Source organism: Coregonus lavaretus, assembly GCF_964263955.1.
Source record: "Coregonus lavaretus genome assembly, chromosome: 24".
Classification (NCBI taxonomy): domain Eukaryota; kingdom Metazoa; phylum Chordata; class Actinopteri; order Salmoniformes; family Salmonidae; genus Coregonus; species Coregonus lavaretus.
Window position 1 is genome coordinate 23,090,431 of NC_140011.1, and position 24,707 is coordinate 23,115,137.

Genomic DNA, 24,707 nt, shown 5'->3' on the forward strand with positions numbered 1-24,707 from the left:
GGGTTTACATGCAGACGGACTAACAAATACATTTCATAAAGTCATTTTGCATTACTGAGAACTGTTCTTTTGAAAGTGGGTAACTTTTCCTGGCGTGTGTTGTTGAAAGCTGATGGGTGCCTTGCTGTTGTCTTTGGTGATTATCGGCGTAGTGGGATGCAGGGGGACTGTGCGATGGCACTGAGCAAACATGGCATAACGTCGAACCACCTGGATCAGTATACGTGGCACACAGCGGTCGGTAGAGCAACTACCGGGGCTATCATCGCAACGCGAAGCATTGTGGGGCAGAGGCGGCCTTCTCTTCATTGAGACCGGCAAGAATTGCTGAAGTAAATATCGGAGGCAGAGGACTTCTACATTAGCTAATTAATATTCCCTTGACTTATAGAACTAAGCCTCCGTTTCGTTAGACATGGGGCAGGAGGAGCTCATGAGTCGAGCCGAAGATGTGGCGGACCAGGTAGCTAACTTCGTTGTTTCACAGGCTAAAGTTAGCTAGCTAACGGCTTGCTAGGTTGCTAACTTTTCAGACTGATTCAGAGGAACAGCGGGTTCTAGCTAGGTAGCCACAGCTACTTGAGTTATTAATTTATAGCTTGCTAACTGGCTAATTTACTTGCACAATTAGCTAGTTACACGCATTATTAGCTAGATAACGTTTGGTAGACATTGTTTGCCAACTATCAAACGTTAGCTAGCATGATGTAGTTAGCTAATAGCTAATTACTGCAGCAGAATAAATCCACAGATAATTGCAGTGCTTTCCCTTTTGTGCTTTACCTAGCTACTTGTATTTAGGTAGCTCACTAGCATGCTACATAGTCAGTGAATTTGGAAGCAATGATTCAAATTCATAATTCCCGGTTAACTAGTTAATGATGCAACTCTTGCCACACAGTAGCTGAGAATTCTCAACTCCACGATATATAGCTAGCTAACGTTACCGTCCTAACCACTTCACATCTCATTCTCAATGGAGTTGAGTGGCGTTGAGTTTTGGTGGAGTTGAGAATTCTCAGCTAGCCACACAGTAACACACTATAGTTGACTGTGTCTTTGCAAAGACCTGTGCAAATTCACTCCCCCACAGAGACACCACACTCAACTCTTATAATGAAGTGTGTGTGTAAGAACACAAAATAATAGTGTTGTGTAATGTACAAGACAGAGGCAGAAAATGTGAACATATGTTCTTGTATGCCCCTTTGGTAAGTCTAGCTTTTTGCCCTGTGGTTGAAATTGCAATCCCCTTGGAATTCCGATCTATAAGTGGAACGTGTCAAGAACCCCATAGTTCAGGTTACAGAGCTGTTACCCAGTTTGAAGATTGGACTGGAAGTCATTAATACAAGCCTATAGTGCTGTATTTCAGTCAATAGGAATTCACAATATTTCAAGACCGGGGCTATTTCCTCTCGTTCTATAGCCCAGCTCTATCCATGTGAGCTTTTCTGTTTGCACAGTTTACATACCCTCAGGACAGACATTAAGTAAGGGTGTAACATAGGCCTGCTGCTTTATCGAAAACTGTCTTGAATAAACCCCAGCTGATACCAAATATGTAGTTCACCCCTAGCTGTAAAATAGCAGTTTGGAAATTTCACCTCTTAAATTGCTTTGCCATGAAACATGTCTTAAGGTAGGCCTGTCCTATATGTTAAAGGCACATTTTAACAAGACAGTGCTGAAAATTCCTCACTAATAAGCTGTAGCAAACAGTTCTGATCTAATGTTGGCTACTCCACTAGGCTGTAGCAGCACCTTTTAGGTCCTCTCTGATTGGCCGCTCGGCCCTCCCATTTGTGTGCCTCTATGAATGACGTGGGAGTTGTTGAACTGTGATAGGCCACCTCGAACCAGGCAGTGCTGATGTGGACTGTGTGGTGGGAGGTGTTGTGGGATGGTTACTGTTCTTCTGCTGTACTTTAGTAGGTAGACGATGATCAGTTCCAATGTATTGGAGCGAAGCCAACATATGGAGGTTTAGTGAATGTAGGGCAGTTGGTTAAAGTAAGTGAGTAGGGATTGATTTCACACACACGGTAATTGCAGGTGCTAATAACCTGAAACAGGAGGTATTTCCATTATGCAGAATTGAAAGAATCTGCAGATGTTTGTAACCTAGTACTGTAGTACTTTGAGACTGACACAAAGCAGGGTGCTTTTCTATGAGAGCCTGTATTTGTCCAACTTTCCATTTAAATATACCATCTTCTAGGGCCTCCCGAGTGGCGCAGCGGTCTAAGGCACTGCATCGCAGTGCTAGAGGCGTCACTACAACCGGCCGTGATCGGGAGTCCCATAGGGCAGCGCACAATTTGCCCAGCGTCGTCCGGCTTAGGGGAGGGTTTGGCCGGGGGCCTTTACTTGGCTCATCGCGCTCTAGCGACTCCTTGTGGCGGGCCGGTCGCCTGCAGGCTGACCTCAGTCATCAGGGTGAACAGTGTTTCCTCCAACACATCAGTGCAGCGGGCAGGTGTTAAGAAGCGTGGTTTGGCGGGTCATATTTCGGAGGACGCATGACTCGACCTTCGCCTCCCGAGTCCGTTGGGGGGTTGCAGCGATGAGACAAGATCGAAATTGGGGAGGAAAGGGGGGTACAAAAATATATATTACCTCATTCCCTACTGCAATGCCACCAGCTGGCCTACTCTCTGTCTCTTCTCCCAAATTGCTTCTGGAATGACCTTTCATTTAATATCCTGTAGGTTTTCAGTATATTTATTTAAAGGTCCTCATTCACCCTCTTTTACTGTCAATGCTAGTGTCTTCTGAAATGTAATTGTACTGTATGCCAAATGTAGGCCTAAATGTCCCTTTCCCCTCTCTCTCCCAGTTCTTGCGGGTTACGAAGCAGTACCTGCCTCACCTGGCTCGGCTGTGTCTAATCAGCACCTTCCTGGAGGACGGCATCCGCATGTGGTTCCAGTGGAACGAGCAGAGGGACTACATTGAGGGGACGTGGGGCTGTGGCTACTTCCTGGCCACCTGCTTTGTGCTGCTTAACCTCACAGGACAGCTTGGTGAGCAAGGCTGGGATCATTAGCCTGTTTGTTTCATCAATATAAACATAAAACAATCTGCATGGGTCCATGCATGGATTGAAAAAGCCTGTTCAGTAGAGAGTCAATCTGGGTTTGTGCCAAAGCCACATGATTTGATCATTAATTCACTATCAACTAATTTGAGTGGTTAGTGTGGTGTGGACCTAAGACCGTAGAATGATGACCCCATGCTGTCTTTGAAGGCTGGGGAAAGATACAGGAGTTGTAATAAGTGGGAATGCCACCCCTTTTGGGGAAGATGGGGTACAGTTGTGCCGGTTCAATTGGACGAGTTTCTGCAATCCTAACCTTCTGTTATTTTATTCACTCCAACAGGTGGCTGTGTCCTTATCCTCAGTAGAAATTTTGTACAGTATGCCTGCTTTGGATTATTTGGAATCATAGCTCTACAGGTAAGGAAATATCTAATCTATTGGCATTGCATTTCATGTACCTTTCTGTGATTTTTGGCTGACAACTGAAATGGCTGACAGCCGGACACTGGCTATGTTCATGAATTTCTGGCTGTGTAATATTTAGTGCTGAATTTCTTATACTTTATTTTTTCCAGACGGTTGCGTACAGTATTTTATGGGATATAAAATTTCTGATGAGGTAGGTCTCTTCCAATAAGTTTATGAATAATATTTGTACATATTAAATTGAAAATATGCAATTGACTTTAGTCTGTTTTACATGACCAATTATATTAGTTGTTTTTAAGTGTCTTAAAACCTTAGGTACATTTTCCACTGTCCGTCTGTCCCATTAATTTTATACCCCTATACATTGAACCAGTGTTGTAGTTGAGTCACTAAACCTTGAGGTTGAATCCCAAGTCCCCTATGCTCGAGTCCGAGTCGCGTCATTAGCCCCTATGGCTGAAGTCCGAGTCACCAATGGTCGAGTCACGAGTCCATCAATTTATAGTAGGTCTTATGCAATTGTGTCTAGTAACCACCAGATGACCACTCCCTCATATATTTGTTGCTATTCATCACTAGCTCACAAGTTCTACTCAATACCTGTGTGTCACTACTTATTTACTACATCAATTAATGTTAAGTCAGGCTTTCAGATACCTTTTTTTTTTTTTTATCGGCCACTGATAGTGTAGATTTTTTATTGCAAAGTGAAACCTAAAGGGAGGCTTATCAGAACCTGGCTATGGGATGCAGGGGGGAAAGTGGGCGGGTAGAGCGAGGCAACAAATTCAAAGATGGACTACTTTTCTATACTCAAGGCCAGAGAGAGACAAATGGCTAGACTGTTATTTTACTATTAAACTCAATACTAGTGTTTTCAATTTTGTAAAGCAGTTTGTGTTTCTTAACCAGGCAAAGCTAAATAGTAGACTGGTGGTTACGGGGAAGCAAGAGAGTCGCTTGTGCGATGTGTAGCCTATGATCGGAGCGGAGTCCGCCTGCCCACATTCATCGCTTGCTCTCCCGCAGCTCACCAGCAGATGTAGGCCGGGTGTGGCGCTTCCTTCCCACTGCTACAGAACAGAACCCTCGCTGCTGTGCGCACCCAGTGCTGCTAATATTCTGCTTATCATAGTAGCCTATTCAGTCCAAGTGCAAATACAAGTCACAAGTCATGAAAATTAGGACTCGAGTCGGACTCGAGTACTGCAACACTGCATTGAACTAAGTATGGATCTTATTTCCCCTCTTCTCCTACACAATGTCGTCTCCTCACCTCCCCCCTCCCCCTCCCCTCCTCCATTCCTCTCTCAGGAACCTTGCTCTTGGCGGTGGACTCCTGCTATTACTAGCGGAGTCACGTTCAGAAGGGAAGAGCATGTTCGCTGGCGTCCCCTCGATGGGGGAGAGCTCACCAAAGCAGTACATGCAGCTGGGAGGGAGAGTCCTGTTGGTGCTCATGTTCATGACCTTGCTGCACTTTGACCCTAGCTTCTTCTCGGTGAGTAGCCCACCACCCTGCCTCTATGGTGCCACTCAGGAGGGACTACAGTTAGAGGGGAATAAGCTGTGTAATGCATTTTCTCATGTAAATATGCGGAGATCAAGCTGAGTTTGCATGTGGGGTGTTGACAGTTTTTGTTAAGATTACGCACAATCATGTTAGTATTGTATGGTATTTAGAGATTTGACGGCCTAAGTGCTTCATTCGATTAGACAGGTTCTGGTGCAACAGTTGTACAGTAGCATTGGTGGTTCAGTCTGCAGTCTGAATCCTGACCCATGTGTCCCTCTCCACTCCCCCAGATCCTCCAGAACATGGTGGGCACGGCTCTCATCATCCTGGTGGCCGTTGGCTTCAAGACCAAGCTGGCCGCCCTGACCCTGGTAATATGGCTGCTGGCCATCAACGTCTACTTCAACGCCTTTTGGACGGTGCCCGCCTACAAGCCCATGCACGATTTCCTCAAGTACGACTTCTTCCAGACCACGTCCGTCATCGGAGGGCTGCTGTTGGTCGTAGCACTGGGGCCCGGCGGGGTGTCCATGGACGAGAAGAAGAAGGAGTGGTAGGGAGAGAGAGATACACAAACACCTCTAACCCCAGGACACACAAGGACCCCCAGGGTACACGTCATTATTCTGACCATCCACAGCAACCTCTCCCTCCACTATTCTCTGTCTCGTCCTTTCTTTTCTTTTTTCACATTTTGTTTTCCAGCTGCTGTTTTGTTTTTGAGGTCAATATGGTCGGTACTGAATTATTTTATACACCTATTTATGTCCCCTTATTTTGGTGCCAAGAAAAAGTCAGATTTTGATTAAACTGTGTCAAAGTGCAAAGTAACTCATTCATGAGTGATGGGTGGATAAAAAACATATCTTGGTTCTGTGTTGCAGAGGTATGAATATCACAATGTATTTATGGATGTTACCATAACCTTTCAGAAGAAGAAAAAAACAATTTTTTGTGAACAAGCAAAATGGTGAGTAGGTGTATCAGTTTGGTTGCCAATGAAGACGCTAATCTTTCCCTGCTTGTGTTGGATGTTGGACCATCTGTGACTTGCTCATTATATCAATCCTGAGACCTCAGGCACTGAATACGATACGATTCTCCCTCACTCTCTAGGTTGCCATCTTCCCCGCTTTTCAGAAGCCCCAGGCCTCATCCTTACACACATCCAGTCCCATGGCTGTGACTAATGGATTGTATATTGAGATGAGTTGCGGGGGACGTGTGCATTGTATACTACTATTCAAAATGTTTGATTTTAAGTTGTGCTTGATTGAATATTGAAACAATTGTTAGCACCAGAACTCTTTTTGGGCACTTTGTACTGTACATCTAGGGCAAATGCCTAACTAGTAACTGTATTTTAACAGGGCAGTAGGGGGAGCTCGACATTTATGAAACGCCATATTCTACAATCTAAAGAAGCAAGCAGAACTGGACAGAGTCTGCGATCACCCTGACTTTTTCTTTGCTCAGTGTTTTTGCTCTATACTGAATAAGAAAATAAAAATCTTCAGATTATTGATTTTCAGAAGTTTATATTGTATTTTTGATTATTTGTTTTTCAGAGATCATGGCAAATTGCAAGAAAGCATCTGCTTGCTCTGTCATGTTGACGTCAAAATTGGTATTTTATCGTGTTATCATTCCAATGGATGTATTAGTGTTATTCTTGATGTATTCATCTTTGGCTAAACTCACAACCAGGGTGGGACTTCTTCCCCTTCTGACTCATCACACCCATTCAACACACCCCTCGAAAGGTGGTCGAGTTTTGATTGGCTGTTGGTTGACCCGAATTTTGCAATCACTGCTGCCCTGCAGCAGTCTGTGAGTAACACTAGCCTGTCACTAAAACCAATACTATTGCCATCTACTGGCTGTGTTTAATCCCCACCACATACATGTGAACTTTTCCTTTCCTTTTCTACCTCCCTTTCCTCTCCTCCATCCCTATCTCACTTTCCTTATCTCCTTTCCTAGTTCCTTTCCACCTTTCTTAGCTCCTTTTCCTTGCTTCCTCGTTAATTTTCTTTCCTCTAAAGGGAGTAAAGGAATAAGGAAAGGAACCTAGGAAGGGCATGAGGAATGGAGATAGGGAAGTAGGGAATGAAATGAAATTAAGCTTGTAAAGGAGAAAAAGAAAGGGAACAAGGAAGGGAATCTAGGAAAGGAGTTCGCATGTATGTGTTAGGGATTAACCACGGCCAGTAGATAGGACAGGAAAGGAAGTTAGGAAAGGAATCTAGGAAAGTAAAGGAGTTCACGTGTACAGTATGTGGTAGAGATAAACCACGGCCAGTAGATGGCGATAGCATTGGTTTTAGTGATAGGCTAGTTTTATAGTCACAGGCTGCTGTGGGGCTGCAGCTGTACACATCTCGAATGTTGAGCAAAATCTTGGCCACTGCACAATATATTTGGACACGCGTTCCATACATCGTGGAGACTGGACTGGAGAGAAGACTCGAGAGTTAGAGACCTCTTTATTTCGCCATCAAGCTTTTAGAACGGTAAATACATATATAATTGTAAAATGGCGTCACTATATTTTACATTTATGTGCAAATTTAACTTTACATTTGGCTCGCTATCAAAACATCAAACGAGATAAGGGTCACATCGTGATTGCTGCTGATTATTGAGAAGTCCATTGGCAGCTAACTACTGATTCGAATGCAACAGTTGGCATTTCAGTGAAGCATGTTAGCTAGCTCGCTAGCTAGGTAACAAATAATCAAATGTTAAGTAACATGATTCTTAACAACAGGTGTAGACTAACAGTGAAATACATAGTAGTATAACATGCGTGGTTTACATGTGTGCAGTTATTGAGCGCAAGCATTTGGAACCTGCTCTCCATTGAATTATTTACAGGTGTTTGTAACCATAGTCATTGGAGATTGATACTAGTTTCCATAATGATATTCTTACAGGAATATGGATGGATATCAACATCCTTCCACTTTCCACCCTGCATCCAGTCACAACCTTATGAATAAGCCAGTGTGTTCAGGATAGAAGATGATTGGAGATTTCCGTAACTGTATTACTCCAATGTATTTTCTAAATGAAAGATTCTCTATTTTCTTTGTATAATTCGACCCCAGATACAACAGACCCCTTTGACCGGCATCATTTGGACATAATCCTCATTATGTCTAAAGGCACAGTGGTTCTGGCCTACAGTGGAGGACTGGACACCTCCTGTATCTTGGTGTGGTTGAAGGAAGAAGGATATGATGTCATCACATACTTGGTAAGGAACACACACAAGTAAGAACCTATACTGTATGTGGGACAAGTCTGTGTGTGGGACAGGTGGGGCCAATATAACTTGAGTTCAGACAGCACACAGCCATCCAGTTGGTGCTCTCCTTTATTGTACGTCAACCTGTTAGAGCCTAAATGTGTCACTTGTGCAGCTGAAACCCCAAAGAATGTTCATTTTATGCAGTTTTAGATATTTGTAAAGAAGGGATTAATTCTCCCGAGCAATCAGTTAACCCCCCCAAAAGTGCTATCTGGCTGCATAATGCTGGTGAAAAGCAGTCTGGATTAACTTTTTGCCCATAGGCCAGTTCAGAACTGCACATGATGCAGATTTTTCTCTTGTCTAACTGTTTATTCATTGTCTGGCTAGAGAAAGGGGTGGGGGTGGGGATGCTGAAGGGCTATGGCACGGTACTGTGCCTCCTGTTGGTTTTGGGGTTAATCATTCGGAGGGTGGGAGGGAGGGATAATAACTTTAATAACTCACTTACACTTTAATAACTCTACCTAAATGTACATATTACCTTAATTATCTCGACTATCTGCACATTGACTCGGTACCGGTACCCCCTGTATATAGCCTCGCTATTGTTATTTTACTGCTGCTCTTTAATTATTTGTTACTTTTTTTTAAAATAATTAAGGGCTTGTAAGTAAGCATTTCACTGTAAGGTCTACACCTATTGTATTTGGCGCATGTGACAAATACAATTTGATTTGATTTGAGGGACAACAGAAAGGCACTGTCCCAATCGGCAACCTGTTTTTCTTGTTGAAATCACTGTCTGCTCTTGTGTTATGTTGTGATAGAAAAACCTCTGCCAAGCAAGCATTCAGAATACCACAGAGGCAGACAGACAGGAATAGCTACCTCATTTATGTGGAAGAAGACCACAGAGGCAGAAAAAAACAGGCACAGCTACCTCAGTTGAACCATTTGCATTCTTCAGTTGATTTAATGAGAGAGAGAGAGAGATACAGTGCCTTCGGAAAGTATTCAGACCCCTTGACTTTTTCCACATTTTGTTACATTACAACCTTATTCTAAAATTTATTAAATTGTTTTTTTCCCTCATCAATCTACACACAATATCCCATAATGACAAAGCGAAAACAGGTTTTTAGAAATGTTAGCACATTTATTTTAAAAAATACCTTATTTACATAAGTATTCAGACCCTTTACTCAGTACTTTGTTGAAGCACCTTTGGCAGCGATTACAGCATTGAGTCTTCTTGGGTATGACGCTACAAGTTTGCCACACCTGGCACATCTGCCACGCTGATCCTCAACACGGGGGCACCTCAGGGGTGCGTGCTCAGTCCCCTCCTGTACTCCCTGTTCACCCATGACTGCATGGCCAGACACGACTCCAACACCATCATTAAGTTTGCTGACGACACAGCAGTGGTAGGCCTGATCACCAACAACGATGAGACAACCTATAGGGAGGAGGTCAGAGACCTGGCCATGTGGTGCCAGGATAACAACCCCTCCCTCAACGTTATCAAGACAAAGGAGATGATTGTGGACTACAGGAAAAGAAGGACCGAACATGCCCCCATTCTCATCGGCGGGGCTGTAGTGGAGCAGGTTGAGAGCTTCAAATTCCTTGGTTTCCAAAACACCAACAAACTATCATGGTCCAAACACACCAAGACAGTTGTGAAGAGGGTGCGACAAAGCCTATTCCCCCTCAGGAGACTGAAAAGATTTGCCATGGGTCCTCAGATCCTCAAAAAGTTATACAGCTGCAGGCACTACAAAGGGTAGTGCGTACGGCCCAGTACATCACTGGAGCCAAGCTTCCTGCCATCCAGGACCTCTATACCAGGCGGTGTCAGAGGAAGGCCCTCAAAATTGTCAAAGACTCCAGCCACCCTAGTCATAGACTGTTCTCTCTGCTACCGCGCATCAAACGGTACCGGAGCTCCAAGTCTAGGTCCAAAAGGCTTCTCAACAGCTTCTACCCCCAAGCCATAAGACTCCTGAACAGCTAATCATGGCTACCCGGACTACCCCCACCCCCTCTTTTACGCTGCTGCTACGCTGTTTATTATCTATGCAAAGTCACTTTTAACTATACCTACATGTACATATTACCTGCACATTGACTCTGTACCGGTACCCCCTGTATATAGCCTTGCTACTGTTATTTTTAATGTTATTTTACTGCTTTTATTTTTTACTTAACACTTATTTTTCTTAAAACTACATTGTTGGTTAAGGGCTTGTAAGGAAGCATTTCATTGTAAGGTCTACTACACCTGTTGTATTTGGCGCGTGTGACAAATACAATTTGATTTGATTTTGGGAGTTTCTCCCATTCTTCTCTGCAGATCCTCTCAAGCTCTGTCAGGTTGGATGGGGAGCATTGCTGCGCAGCTAATTTCAGGTCTCTCCAGAGATGTCTGGATCGGGTTCAAGTCCGGGCTCTGGCTGGGCCACTCAAGGACATTCAGAGACTTGTCCCGAAGCAACTCCTGCGTTTTCTTGGCTGTGTGCTTAGGGTCGTTGTCCTGTTGGAAGGTGAACCTTCGCCCCAGTCTGAGGTCCTGAGCACTCTGGTGTAGGTTTTCATCAATGATCTCTCTGTACTTCGCTCTGTTCATCTTTGCCTCAATCCTGACTAGTCTCACAGTCCTTGCAGATGGAAAAACATCCCCACAGCATGATGCTGCCACCACCATGCTTCACCATAGCGATGGTGCCAGGTTTCCTCCAGATGTGATGCTTGGCATTCAGGCCAAAGAATTCAATCTTGGTTTCATCAGACTAGAGAATCTTGTTTCTCATGGTCAGATGCCTTTAGGTGCCTTTGGCAAACTCCAAGCGAGCTGTCATGTGCCTTTTTACTGAGGAGTGGCTTCCGTCTGGCCCCTCTACCATAAAGGCCTGATTGGTGGAGTGCTGCAGAGATGGTCGTCCTTCTGGAAGGTTCTCCCATCTCCACAGAGGAAATCTAGAGCTCTGTCAGAGTGACCATCGGGTTCTTGGTCGCCTCCCTCACCAAGGCCCTTCTCCCCTGATTGCTCAGTTTGGCCGGGCGGCCAGCTCTAGGAAGCGTCTTGGTGGTTCCAAACTTCTTTCATTTAAGAATGATGGAGGCCACTGTGTTCTTGGGGACCTTTAATGCTGCAGACATTTTTTGATACCCTTCCCCAGATCTGTGCCTCGACACAATCGTGTCTCGGAGCTCTATGGACAATTCCTTCGACCTCATGGCTTGGTTTTTGCTCTGACATGCACTGTCAACTGTGGGACCTTATATAGACAGATGTGTGCCTTTCCAAATCATGTCCAATCAATTGAATTTACCACAGGTGGACTCCAATCAAGTTGTAGAAACATCTCAAGGATGATCAATGGAAACAGAATGCACCTGAGCTCAATTTCGAGACTCATCGCAAAGGGTCTGAATACTTATGTAAATAAGGTTTATAATTTTTTATTATTTTAATACATTTGCTAAAATTTATAACCATTTTTTTCGCTTTTTCATTATGCGGTATTGTGTGTAGATTGCTGAGGATTTGTATTTATTTAATCCATTTTAGATTAAGGTTGTAACGCACAAAATGTGGAAAAGGTCAAGGGGTCTGAATACTTTCTGAAGGCACTGTAAGTTGATGTCAGAAACCCTCCGGTTGCCGGCTCACTCCACACCTGATTTTCCCCTCTGAGCTGGGTTTTGTTAAGTCTTAGTTTATGAGTTACCGTTCAAAAGGAAAAAGACATGGTTAATCAACAATCTGTGAATAAATCCCTCTATTATATTCATGGAGCAGCAGTGCACTGCTAGACTGTGCGGAAGCATGTCGGTGTTATCAGGTCATGGATGTGACCTGAATGTTAAAATGGTGGGCAATGGGACTTCAGCAGCCAATCCGTGACAAGCAATGGCTTTGGTCCCTGGCGAGAAGGACCGGGGATGAAGACGTGCCTTTTTTCAATTAGATTTGCTCAACTCCTACGTCCTCTCTCCTCCGTCCTCTCTGGCCTCCTTTTGAAAAAGGTCAAAGGTAATCGAGGAGAGGGAAAGTGGACCAAATTATGCTTGGAATCCCAAAATAAATGTATAAAGTGATCAAAAACTAATTTAGCTAATTGTGCAAGACATTCTATAGATAAAAGGATAAGTAGCATATTGTTTTTAAATGTTTGCATGCTTTTCTCCTTCCAGAAAACAATAGCTGATTCAAAGAGGGTATGGCAGAATTCAAAACAATCTTCCGCAGAGGACTCGGTTAGGATACACTTGTGCTTCCTCGCCAAAAGGGGGCTATCGATGAGGGTAGGACCGTCTTCCGTTTTGGATGACCACTTATTAGTTTCCAGGTCACGGAGTAGAGGGGGCGGGGGATGGACTTTTGCCCAAAGAAGCAAAGGCCACAGGAAATTGTTTGGAGGAGACAGGAAATGAATTATGAACCATCTCATTACGTTTCCGTGCGAAGCTGTGTTGCACAGATGGCGTTTTTGGTTTGCTTTCATGCCAAGAGCACTTAACACCTTACTGGTAATTGGTATTACGGATGCATTTTGGTGCATAGCTGGTTCATGGCTCTTGACAACAGGCTCTTGGGATGTTGACAGGGTTTGCTTTCGATTGAGGCCATGACAAGGTATGGTTCATTAGCATGTTTTCATGGCAACCAGGGTTCTGATGATTTTCTGACTAAGTGCTCTCATAATAAACATGCTAATGAAGTTTGGAGAACATGAAACATTTTCACTGAAACACTGCTGTAGTATGCTATTTTAGGCACCAGTTGATTAGATGTAACTAAAACTCTCTTGCAGGCCAATATTGGACAAGAAGAGGACTTTGATGCTGCAAAGAAGAAAGCAGAGAGTCTTGGAGCAAAGAAGGTAAAAAGCTGAGTCTAAGCGTCATGACATTGGTAAGACAAGGTAGCATAGTGGTGTGGAGGACACGGTAGACCACATTTTGCAATAGCAAAGTTGACTTTGAAAAGGTAAAAGAGGAGGTCCAGGATCTGGTTGAAGTAACAGTGTAGTAGAATCTCTTGCGAATACAATACATATACACAAAAAATATAAACAAGAAATACATAGGCTAATAGTACCAGAGGCTAAAAAGCCAAGGCCAATAGCATGGTGGCTAAAATAAAACATGGCTAAAAGGAGCAAATTCTTCTTCTGAGTCTCAAGATTAGTCATTCTGAATTACATACAGTGCCGTGAAAAATATTTGCCCTTTTCTGATTATCTCTATTTTTGCATATTTTTGATACTGAATGTTATCAGATCTTCAACCAAAACCTAATATTAGATGAAGGGAACCTGAATTTACAAATAACAAATATATATACACTACCGTTCAAAAGTTTGGGGTCACTTAGAAATGGCCTTGTTTTCCATGAAAACATACATCAGGGTTCTTCAATTCCGGTCCTGGAGGGCCGAAACACCTCTGTTTTTCATCCTCTCCTTCTAATCAGGGGCTAATTCAGACCTGGGACACCAGGTGAGTGCAATTAACTACCAGGTAGAAATAAAAAACAGAAGTGTTTTGGCCCTCCAGGACCGGAATTGAAGAACCCTGACATACATGAAATTAGTTTCAATAGGAAATATAGCAAAATGCATAGGAAATGTAGTCATTGACAAGGTTAGAAATAATGACTTTTAATAGAAAGAATAATTGTATCCTTCAAACTTTGCTTTCGTCAAAGAATCCTCCATTTGCAGCAATTACAGCCTTGTAGACCTTTGGCATTCTAGATGTCAATTTGTTGAGGTAATCCGAAGAGGTTTCACCCCATGCTTCCTGAAGCACCTCCCACAAGTTGGATTGGCTTGATGGGCACTTCTTACGTACCATACGGTCAAGCTGCTCCCACAACAGCTCAATAGGGTTGAGATCCGGTGACTGTGCTGGCCACTCCATTATAGACAGAATACCAGCTGACTGCTTCTTCCTTAAATAGTTCTTGCATAGTTTGGAGCTGTGCTTTGGGTCATTGCCCTGTTGTAGGAGGAAATTGGCTCCAATCAAGCGCCGTCCACAGGGTATGGCATGGCGTTGCAAAATGGAGTGATAGCCTTCCTTCTTCAAGATCCCTTTTACCCTGTACAAATCTCCCACTTTACCACCACCAAAGCACCCCCAGACATCACATTGCCTCCACCATGCTTGACAGATGGCATCAAGCACTCCTCCAGCATATTTCCATTTGGTCTGCGTCTCACAAATGTTCTTCTTTGTGATCCGAACCCCTCAGACTTCGATTCGTCTGTCCATAACACCTTTTTCCAATCTTCCTCTGTCCAGTGTCTGTGTTCTTTTGCCCATCTTAATCTTTTCTTTTTATTGGCCAGTCTGAGATATGGCTTTTTCTTTGCAACTCTGCCTAGAAGGTCAGCATCCCGGAGTCGCCTCTTCACTGTTGGCGTTGAGACTGGTGTTTGCGGGTACTATTTAATGAAGCTGCCAGTTGAGGACCTGTGAGGCATCTGTTTCTCAAACTAGACACTAATGTATTTGGCCTCCCACTCCTCTTTCTATTCTGGTTAGAGCCAGTTTGCGCTGTTCTGTGAAGGGAGTAGTACACAGCGTTGTACGAGATCTTCAGTTTCTTGGCAATTTCTCGCATGGAATAGCCTTCATTTCTCAGAACAAGAATAGACTGATGAATTTCAGAAGAAAGTTATTTGTTTCTGGCCATTTTGATTCTGTAATCGAACCCACAATTGCTGATGCTCCAGATACTCAACTAGTCTCAATAAGGCCAGTTTTATTGTTTCTTTAATCAGCACAACAGTTTTCAGCTGTGCTAACATAATTGCAAAAGGGTTTTCTAATGATCAATTAGCCTTTTAAAATGATAAACTTGGATTAGCAAACACAACGTGCCATTGGAGCACAGGACTGATGGTTGCTGATAATGGGCCTCTGTACACCTATTCCATAAAAAATCAGCCGTTTCCAGCTACAATAGCCATTTGCAACATTAACAATGTACACTGTATTTCTGATCAATTTGATATTTTAATGGACAACAAAATTGCTTTTCTTTTGAAAACAGGGACATTTCTAAGTGACCCCAAACTTTTGAACGGTAGTGTGTGTGTGTATGTATGTATATGTGTATATATATATGTATATGTGTGTATATATATATATATATATATATATATATATATATATATATAATTTTTTTAAAAGTTATTTTATTGATTTAATTAACAAAGTTATGCAACACCCAATTCCCCTGTGTGAAAAAGTATTTGCCCCCTTAAACTGGTTGTGCCACCTTTAGCTGCAATGACTGCAACCAAATGCTTCCTGTAGTTGTTGATTACCGTATTTTCCGCACTATAAGGCGCACCGGAGTATAAGCCGCAGCAGCTAAATTGAATGATATTGAATGATGTGTACATATATAAGCCGCACTGGACTATAAGCCGCAGGTGTTTTAATGTTTAATTACCATATGTAAGGGTTCGTGCACAGAGGGGATTGTCGGGAAAGAGACAAACTGTCTCGCTCTCGTAATGTCTGTCTGTCTTGCTCTCGTTCTGTCTCTCGTTCTGTCTCTCGTACCACTCTCGGTTCCACTTTTACTTTTGCGCGCTACCTGTCTCACTCTTTTCCGGCCTCCAGCTTTTCCTGCTGGAGCCCGCCGCTTAAAGGTGGGGGGCGCGGACCGGTCATAGAGCCCATAGAGTTCAAGTTGGTGGACTGTAACCTGTAAAATCCATAGATTTAGGAGGTCTTCTAGTGGCCGTTAGCTGTAAAAATCCATAGATTAGCCGCACCGTTATATAAGCCGCAGGGTCGAAAAATGGGGAAAAAGGCGCAGCGAATTTTGGCCCACTCTTGCGTGCAGAACTGCTTTAACTCAGCGACATTTGTGAGTTTTAAAGCATGAACTGCTTGTTTCAAGTCCTGCCACAACATCTCAATTGGGATTAGGTCTGGACCATTGGTACAAGGTTCTTACTGTGGAATGCAGTGTTTGGTTTTCGCCAGGAATAATGGGACCCATGTCATCCAAAAGGTTGACTGATGTTTGCCAAAAAGCACCTGGATGATCATCAAGACTCTTGGAAGAATGTTCTATGGACAGATTCAAAATTATAACTTTTTGGACAACATGGGTCCCTTCATGCCTGGCGAAAACCAAACACTGCATTCCACAGTAAGAACTTTATATCAACGGTCAAGCATGGTGGTGGTATTGTGATGGTTTGGGGATGCTTTGCTGCCTCAGGACCTGGACGACTTGCCTTAATAGAAGGAACCATGAATTCTGCTCTGTATCAGAGAATTCTACAGGAGAATGTCAGGCCATCCATCTGTGAGCTGAAGCGCAGCTGGGTCATGCAGCAAGACAATGATCCAAAATGCACAATCAAGTCTAAATGAAAATGGGAAAAAAAGCAACAAATTGGAAGTTTTGGAATGGCCTAGTCAAAGTCCAGACCTAATCCCAATTAAGATGTTGTGGCAGGACTTGAAACGAGCAGTTCATGCTTGAAAACCCAAAAAATTGCTGATTTACAGCAGTTCTGCTTGGAAGTGAGCCAAAATTCCTCCACAGCGACGTGAGAGACTGATCAACAACTACAGGAAGCGTTTGGTTGAAGTCATTGCGGTTAAAGGTGGCAGAACCAGTTATTGAGTGTAAAGGGATAATTACTTTTTCACACAGGGACATTGGGTGTTGCCTAACTTTGTTTATGAATTAAGTATGTACTTATTGTGTTATTTGTTCACTCAGGTTCCCTTTATCTAATATTAGGCTTTGGTTGAAGATCTGTTAACATTCAGTATAAAAAAATATGCTAAAGTATAGAAAATTAGGAAGGGTGCAAGTAATTTCACGGTACTGTATGTATGCATCATTACAGACGCTGGTTGATATGAAACTGATATCTTTCAATTGAACAGTGAGAACAGTGAGACATTTGATACTTTGGGTACAGAGTGATGTTGAGCAGCTTGAGTCAGTTCAAGGTTGGATTGTCACTCCCTGAGGTCTAGAATTATGTGTCCTGACATCTGGGTCACAGAGTTATAGGAAATGATTATGCAGGCAAATCGTATTACGTATTATGTGAGGATATGACATCTGGGTTGTCGTCTTCTTAGCAGCTAACATAGCAGGTCCTCACTCTTTCTGCCTTTCTCTTGCCATTTAAGATTTGGAAGCAAAAGTTTGTCAACACAAAGCAAAGCCATTACAAGTGAACTAACTGACATTGCTTGTGTATTAGGATTGTCAAGGGAGCATTTAGTGAAATATTGTTGATGTAAGCTTTAATATGAATGGTTCAAGTGTAACCTCCCTCCATGTAAACAGTGAGGGAAAAAAGTATGTGTTCCACTGCTGATTTTGTATGTTTGCCCACTGACAAAGACATGATCAGTCTATAATTTTAATGGTAGGTTTATTTGAACAGTGAGAGACAGAATAACAACAAGAAATTCCAGAAAAACGCATGTCAAAAATGTTATAAATTGATTTGCATTTTAATGAGGCAAATAAGTATTTGACCCCTCTGCAAAACATGACTTAGTACTTGGTGGCAAAACCCTTGTTGGCAATCACAGAGGTCAGACGTTTATTGTAGTTGGCCACCAGGTTTGCACACATCTCAGGAGGGATTTTGTCCCACTCCTCTTTGCAGATCTTCTCCAAGTCATTAAGGTTTCGAGGCTGACGTTTGGCAACTCAAACCTTCAGCTCCCTCCACAGATTTTCTATGGGATTAAGGTCTGGAGACTGGCTAGGCCACTCCAGGACCTTAATGTGCTTCTTCTTGAGCCACTCCTTTGTTGCCTTGGCCGTGTGTTTTGGGTCATTGTCATGCTGGAATACCCATCCACGACCCATTTTCAATGCCCTGGCTGAGGGAAGGAGGTTCTCACCCAAGATTTGATGGTACATGGCCCCGTCCATCGTCCCTTTGATGCGGTGAAGTTGTCCTGTCCCCTTAGCAGAAAAACACCCCCAAAGCATAATGTTTCCACCTCCATGTTTGACAGTGGGGATGGTGTTCTTGGGGTCATAGGCAGCATTCCTCCTCCTCCAAACACGGCGAGTTGAGTTGATGCCAAAGAGCTCGATTTTGGTCTCATCTGACCACAATACTTTCACCCAGTTCTCCTCTGAATCATTCAGATGTTCATTGGCAAACTTCAGACGGGCCTGTATATGTGCTTTCTTGAGCAGGGGGACCTTGCGGGCGCTGCAGGATTTCAGTCCTTCACGGCGTAGTGTGTTACCAATTGTTTTCTTGGTGACTATGGTCCCAGCTGCCTTGAAATCATTGACAAGATCCTCCCGTGTAGTTCTGGGCTGATTCCTCACTGTTCTCATGATCATTGCAACTCCACGAGGTGAGATCTTGCATGGAGCCCCAGGCAGAGGGAGATTGACAGTTATTTTGTGTTTCTTCCATTTGCGAATAATCGCACCAACTGTTGTCACCTTCTCACCAAGCTGCTTGGCGATGGTCTTGTAGCCCATTCCAGCCTTGTGTAGGTCTACAATCTTGTCCCTGACATCCTTGGAGAGCTCTTTGGTCTTGGCCATGGTGGAGAGTTTGGAATCTGATTGATTGATTGCTTCTGTGGACAGGTGTCTTTTATACAGGTAACAAACTGAAAATTAAGAGTGTGCTCCTAATCTCAGCTCGTTACCTGTATAAAAAGACACATGGGAGCCAAAAATCTTTCTGATTGAGAGGGGGGTCAAATACTTATTTCCCTCATTAAAATGCAAATCAATTTATAACATTTTTGACATGCGTATTTCTGGATTTTTTTGTTGTTATTCTGTCTCTCACTGTTCAAATAAACCTACTATTAAAATGATAGACTGATCATTTCTTTGTCAGTGGGCAAACGTACAAAATCAGCAGGGGATCAAATACTTTTTTCCCTCACTGTACATGGACTCAAATATGAATCCTTAAAGAGATGGGTGGGGCTTAAGAGGGTGTGAACGATGCTGAATGGGTGTAGACACAGAAGAGCTCTCCAGTAGGTGTACCAAAACATTCAAAGGCCATTTTCTCAAAAGTGAGGTTACAAGTTTATCAACTTTCAAAGCAGAATTACTTTCCCATTGTTCTTCAATCAAATACTTTTTTCCCTCACTGTAGGTGTTCATCGAGGACCTGAGGGCAGAGTTTGTGGAGGACTTCATCTGGCCGTCGGTCCAGGCCAACGCCATCTACGAGGACCGCTACCTGCTGGGCACTTCAGTGGCCCGGCCCTGCATCGCCCGCCGCCAGATCCAGATCGCACGCCAGGAGGGTGCCCAGTACGTCTCCCATGGTGCCACGGGAAAGGTGAGGGGTCAATCAACAAGGGGAGAGCAGAGAAGAACCCGGAAGGCTACATGGAACCATTAGCATATTGTTGACATCTGTCAAGGTTCATTTTAGATGTTTGTCTGTTTGTAGAAATCTAAATGGTTTCCCAATTAGCTTTTGGAGTGAGTGGAAAGGTCACATTCAAATAGCCCTCAGCTACCACAATGGCATTCATTAGTCAGCCACAAGTGAACGATACTGTGGGGAGACTGAACTGTGGGGAAATGTAGTGTCCCTGCTCCAACTGTTGATGGAGACAAATGCCACTGAAATGAGCCTTCAACCAACAGTAACTGCAAGAAGTCTCTCACTGAAAGTTTATATCAGTTTATATGCTTTTTCAACTACCATTGGAAGTGATTTTAACCTTACCTTGTCTTGGGTGAGTGAGAAATTACCTGCTTGATTATCTCTGTCTTTGCTAGTAGTTTTCAGATTGTTTCTGGACATGTTACTAGGGTTTTGTGGCTGAATGGTTAACTGTTGCTTTCAGGGCAACGATCAGATCCGATTCGAGCTCACCTGCTATGCCCTCTACCCTGAGGTTGAGGTGAGTTCTGTCTTCCACAGTTCCTCTGCATTAACACATCTGTAACTACACTACATGACTGTCCCATCATCCAATATTACTTCAGATAATGCGCCATACAAAGTACATGCATTACCCTCCCTCCTCTCTCTGTCTCCCGCTCAGATTATTGCTCCATGGAGAATCCCTGAGTTCTACAATCGCTTCCGTGGGAGGAAGGATCTGATGGAGTATGCCGAGGTAACACTTCCACATGATAGGATCACTTCATAACATGTTGCCTGGCAGTGAGTGTGTGATAGGATCTCTTCATACACATTAGGGATGTGACAAATGTAAACATTTTATAGTTTAAACTGCCATTTAAAAAAATGTTTAAATAAGACAGAAAATCATAAAATGACGTGAATTCACAATTCACCTATGGTCCTGTGTGTGACCGCTAGGGGGCAATGCCGTTCAATTTACCGTAGTCCTGGCTACCTAGCAGACCGCGCTCACCTTACTGCTGTCCCCCACCCACTCAACGTTGACGGTAGTTAATGCCATTTTAGGTTGTCTGCTGTGTCCCTCTCCTCCATGTTCTCAGTTGTCAGTACATGGGACTTCATGTCCCACTTCTCATCAATGTGTTGGCTCGCTGCAGTGATGTGTGACAGCGTGTTCATAGACATCCAACAATCTGTTGTTAACGCCACGTATGGTGTTTGAATGCTCGCGCTTTGTACTTGCAGAGCAATCGTACAATTTCTCCATCCGGGCCATCACGTTTTTTTGACTTGGCATCTTGTAGTCTGGTTCTAGATATGCCATCAGTGCATTGAAGCCAACATCTTCTACCATTGACAATGGCTGCATATCAACTGCAATCATTTCTGTAATCAGCGCTGTGATTTTCTCACTGTTCCTTATCGCACTGCTGCCAGCAACGGCTTGGGTCTCACGATGCCTCCCTTTCAGATGGTTAAGCGTTGCACCTGTACTGCCACTGTAGCTCAATTCCACCTCACATTTATTTGCATTTATTTTACCACCTCATTAAACTTCTCAAAGTGTTGCCATACAGGGCTTCGCTGCTGTCGCTTCCCTGTCTCACTCTCTGCCACTTTCCCAACTGTTAACAACGATGACGTGCTGAGCGCATCATATCCGTGGCAAATCATTTGAAAGATGCATATATCCTCCAACAAATGTTACAGCATCGTTGCATTAGGCATTTGTTAAATTGTTATGTTTTCCTTTTTATAATGATGATCGGGACCTGTTAGTGGTAGTTCTCTGTGATAACTGCACTGTGATTTCAATTTTGTTAAAGATGCACTATGCAGAAATTGCTCCGCCATTTCCTGGTTGCTAAAATTCGAGTAGTTCGCCTAATTTCAGTTTAAGTGACAAAACAAGCAAATATAGTGTAGAGCAGGGTTTCCCAAACTCAGTCCTCGAGACCTGAAGGGGTGTATGTTTGGGTTTTTGCCCTAGCACTACACAGCTGATTCAAATAATCAACTAATCATCAAGCTTTGATCATTTGAATCCGCTGTGTAGTGTTAGGGCAAAAACCAAAACGTGCACACCTTGGGGTCCCGAGGACCGAGTTTGGGAAATGCTGGTGTAGTGAATCATTGTACCATCTAAACCGCTGTGAAATATTTTTTTGCATAACCCAAAATATTGTGTTTAAACCTGTTTGACACTGGTGTACAAAAGTGAAAGTAAAAGATGCAAGAAAGAAACTTAAAATGTGAAGCATAGAAATAGCGCACATAGACTTGATTTCATTGAGAATGAAAGACCTATAACTCCCATTTCTATGTGCATTTTGTTGGCTTGCCCAAAAAATTACATATTGTAGCTTTGGAAAAAAAACTGCTAGGGATTTTTGTAAAAAAAAAGTAAGATCCCAATGTCATTTAAACGTTCACACCCCTAATACACATGTTGCCTGGCAGTGAGTCTATGATAGGTTGTCTTCATAACATGTTGCCTGGCGGTGTTTGTCTTTGAGGTGGTGTTCTCCACCCTGCCCACTAGAGGGGGATCATGGCCTTTTAGTGAGCTGAAAGTCCCCTGTGTGCACCACTTTATCAAGCTTTTCTCCCTTCCCATTATTTTATTATACAACGTTGAACTCAAATAAATAACGGAATGACCAGATTTTAAGTCAAATCAACAATCACAATTGTTAAAGAACAGTTGGAGGTGATATGATTGGTTTAACTGTTCAGAACTTAGCAGATAAACATGTATTGCTCAGAGCGGGCTAGGTTAATATTCCCCTATCTGTTCAATGTTGTCATTGACTCTTCTCTGACCTTTCCATCACCCCCAGAAACATGGCATCCCTGTACCCGTCACCCCTAAAGCACCCTGGAGCATGGATGCCAACCTCATGCACATCAGGTGAGAAAAACACCAATGATGCTCACAATACTTCCTGGTTAAATTAAGGTTGAAGAAAATAAAGTTTTACATTCTTCTACAAAAAAAGTTAGTAACTTTAAGGCGCTATTGGCCCTTTTTGGTCATTTGTCTCCCACATTAGCTATATCCTGTAGAGCAGTGCATCCCACCTCCGTTCCTCGATTACCCCCAACGCCACACATTTTTGTTGTCTCCCCGGACAATAAGGCCTGATTCAACTTGTCAAGGGCTTGATGATTAGTTGAAAAGTAGAATTAAGTGTGCTTATCCGGGTCCACAACAAAAACATATACTGTTGGGAGTACTCGAGGACCGGAGTTGCGAACACTGCTGTAGAATGACAAAGGGAATGAATGTGTTCACCAACATACCTTCTCATTGTCTGTTTCAACAGCTACGAGTCTGGAATACTGGAAAATCCCAAGGTAAGATCTTGTTCCTGCTACAGTGTCAGAAACCTAACACCCAACACATTGGTGAATAATGCATGCATGAGCAGGCTGAGGAATCAATTAGGACAATGATGGCACCTTAACCTAACATCTCACCATTCGTCCCAGTGCCAGATTCAACAGGTTGTTACTCTCACCTCCTGCTGTCTCTGAATCACAACAGGAAACTCCTCAAGAGTTCACATTCTGTCTAGGTTCCATTTCATTGACCATACAGTATCTATCACATCCTTTGTCCACCTACTCATATTCAACATTTCTCTCCATAGTCAACCTGCCTGGTAGTTTATAGATTATCCCTGTTTCACCTTCTCTCTTTTTTTTACAGTATAGATTATTGTGTTGTAATATGTACAAAGCAATAGCTGATAGGAGCAGAGTTGTGAAATTCCGCTAACTTTCCCAAAATTCCAAGGTTTTCCAGAAATCCCGGTTTGGGGACTCACTGATTTCCTGCTTATTCCCTCCTGATTCCATGATAACCTCCAACCAGGATTTCTGGAAAACCTGGGAAATTGGGAAAGTTACTGGAATTTTGCAACCCTAGATTGGAGAGTGTATTAAGATAAAGTTAACACAGTGGAGAGCGCAGAGTTGTCGTCGTCCCCCATCTCTTATATTGGCTCCAGCACAGACAAACCAAACCCTGAGCCCACAGTGAGACAGAGATAGTTTGATCTCTTCAGGGGTCAGAGGTCAAGGCTGTACACAAAGGTCACCCTTGACGACTCAAACCTCATCCCTCCTTGTTGTCTCCTCTCACCCTAAACCTTGCCGAGCCTGGGAAGAGCCTTGGACACACAGACACTGACTTGTCATCAGAAACGGCTCGCATAATTCCCGATTTCATGGGAGCCGGGGGAAGGGTTAGGGCAGCGTGCCCAGCTGGGCCTCCTTGGGGGACCATTGTTTCTGGTTGCGCCGCCGCAGGCTGCAACGTGGGAGGGACCCATTTCACCGTGACACCAGAATGTCACCAGTAACAGTAAAGTACAAAGGCGGGCAGACAGATGAGATGGGTGTCAGGGAGGCGAGGGGTCCCCCGCTTTTGGATTGGCGGTGCAGGGGCAGAACTATAACGCAGGCTTTTCTCTCTCCGCTGCTCGCCCTGTGGAGAAATTCATCCTGAAAAGAAACAACTCAATAGCATAGCGATGTGTAGTATGACAGTATTGTGTAATTGATTTAATTCATGGTTTTAGTCCCATTTTACTTTCACAATGAATTTATCAATGGAATTAAATACGATTAAATATTTATGGTGGAGGAGATACAAGTGATAAAAGGGATTTGAATACATTACTCGGGGCGTGTTATGATCCATTTAAGATTGAACAAACTGTAATAATTCTGTTTTTTGCTCAGTTTCTGCTCCCATAGTTATTTTAGATAATACCATTTTTCTAAGTCTACTTTAAACATTTTACTTTTGATTTGTGCCTCAATTTAAAACCATTTCAGGCTTCTAAGAAACCTTACTGTAAATTGAATGTAAAACACTGATGTAATACTACATCACTGTACTATGTAATTATTAACCTCTTATCAACATAAGCACTCAAACATGACAGTCAGTGAGTAGATATTGAAAAGGTAATCGCAACCTTCTAGTTCTCAACTGTGCATCTGCCTCCTAGGAGTCCAGTTACCCCCCAAGGCCTGAGCAGACTCCCTCCATTCACAGTGCCTCTC

General features: G+C 43.3%; 2 protein-coding genes across 2 annotated transcripts in view; both read left to right on the forward strand.

The window, feature by feature from the left end:
• The first annotated feature begins 226 nt into the window (after nucleotides 1-226).
• Nucleotides 227-6,509, forward strand: LOC311099493 (surfeit locus protein 4). Its single transcript, XM_084140193.1, has 6 exons — nucleotides 227-463; nucleotides 2,840-3,026; nucleotides 3,384-3,460; nucleotides 3,619-3,662; nucleotides 4,787-4,973; nucleotides 5,279-6,509. Exons 1-6 carry the CDS (start codon nucleotides 416-418, stop codon nucleotides 5,543-5,545), a joined length of 810 nt encoding a protein of 269 aa, XP_083996319.1. The 5' UTR covers nucleotides 227-415; the 3' UTR covers nucleotides 5,546-6,509.
• A 592-nt stretch (nucleotides 6,510-7,101) lies between these two features.
• Nucleotides 7,102-24,707, forward strand: part of LOC311099489 (argininosuccinate synthase) — a 35,101-nt gene continuing 17,495 nt past the window's right edge. The window contains exons 1-8 of the mRNA XM_084140189.1: nucleotides 7,102-7,501; nucleotides 8,099-8,247; nucleotides 13,065-13,133; nucleotides 19,401-19,589; nucleotides 20,107-20,163; nucleotides 20,308-20,382; nucleotides 22,472-22,542; nucleotides 22,958-22,988. Coding sequence (XP_083996315.1) covers nucleotides 8,146-8,247; nucleotides 13,065-13,133; nucleotides 19,401-19,589; nucleotides 20,107-20,163; nucleotides 20,308-20,382; nucleotides 22,472-22,542; nucleotides 22,958-22,988 — 594 coding nt within the window. The 5' untranslated portion in view covers nucleotides 7,102-7,501; nucleotides 8,099-8,145. The remainder of the gene's footprint in view (nucleotides 7,502-8,098; nucleotides 8,248-13,064; nucleotides 13,134-19,400; nucleotides 19,590-20,106; nucleotides 20,164-20,307; nucleotides 20,383-22,471; nucleotides 22,543-22,957; nucleotides 22,989-24,707) is intronic.

Coding starts and splice junctions, on each gene's coding strand:
- LOC311099493 (XM_084140193.1), top strand. CDS start 416: ATGGGGCAGGAGGAGCTCATGAGTCGAGCCGAAGATGTGGCGGACCAG. Junction 464..2,839: donor CCGAAGATGTGGCGGACCAG/GTAGCTAACTTC, acceptor TCTCTCTCCCAG/TTCTTGCGGGTTACGAAGCA. Junction 3,027..3,383: donor TAACCTCACAGGACAGCTTG/GTGAGCAAGGCT, acceptor TCACTCCAACAG/GTGGCTGTGTCCTTATCCTC.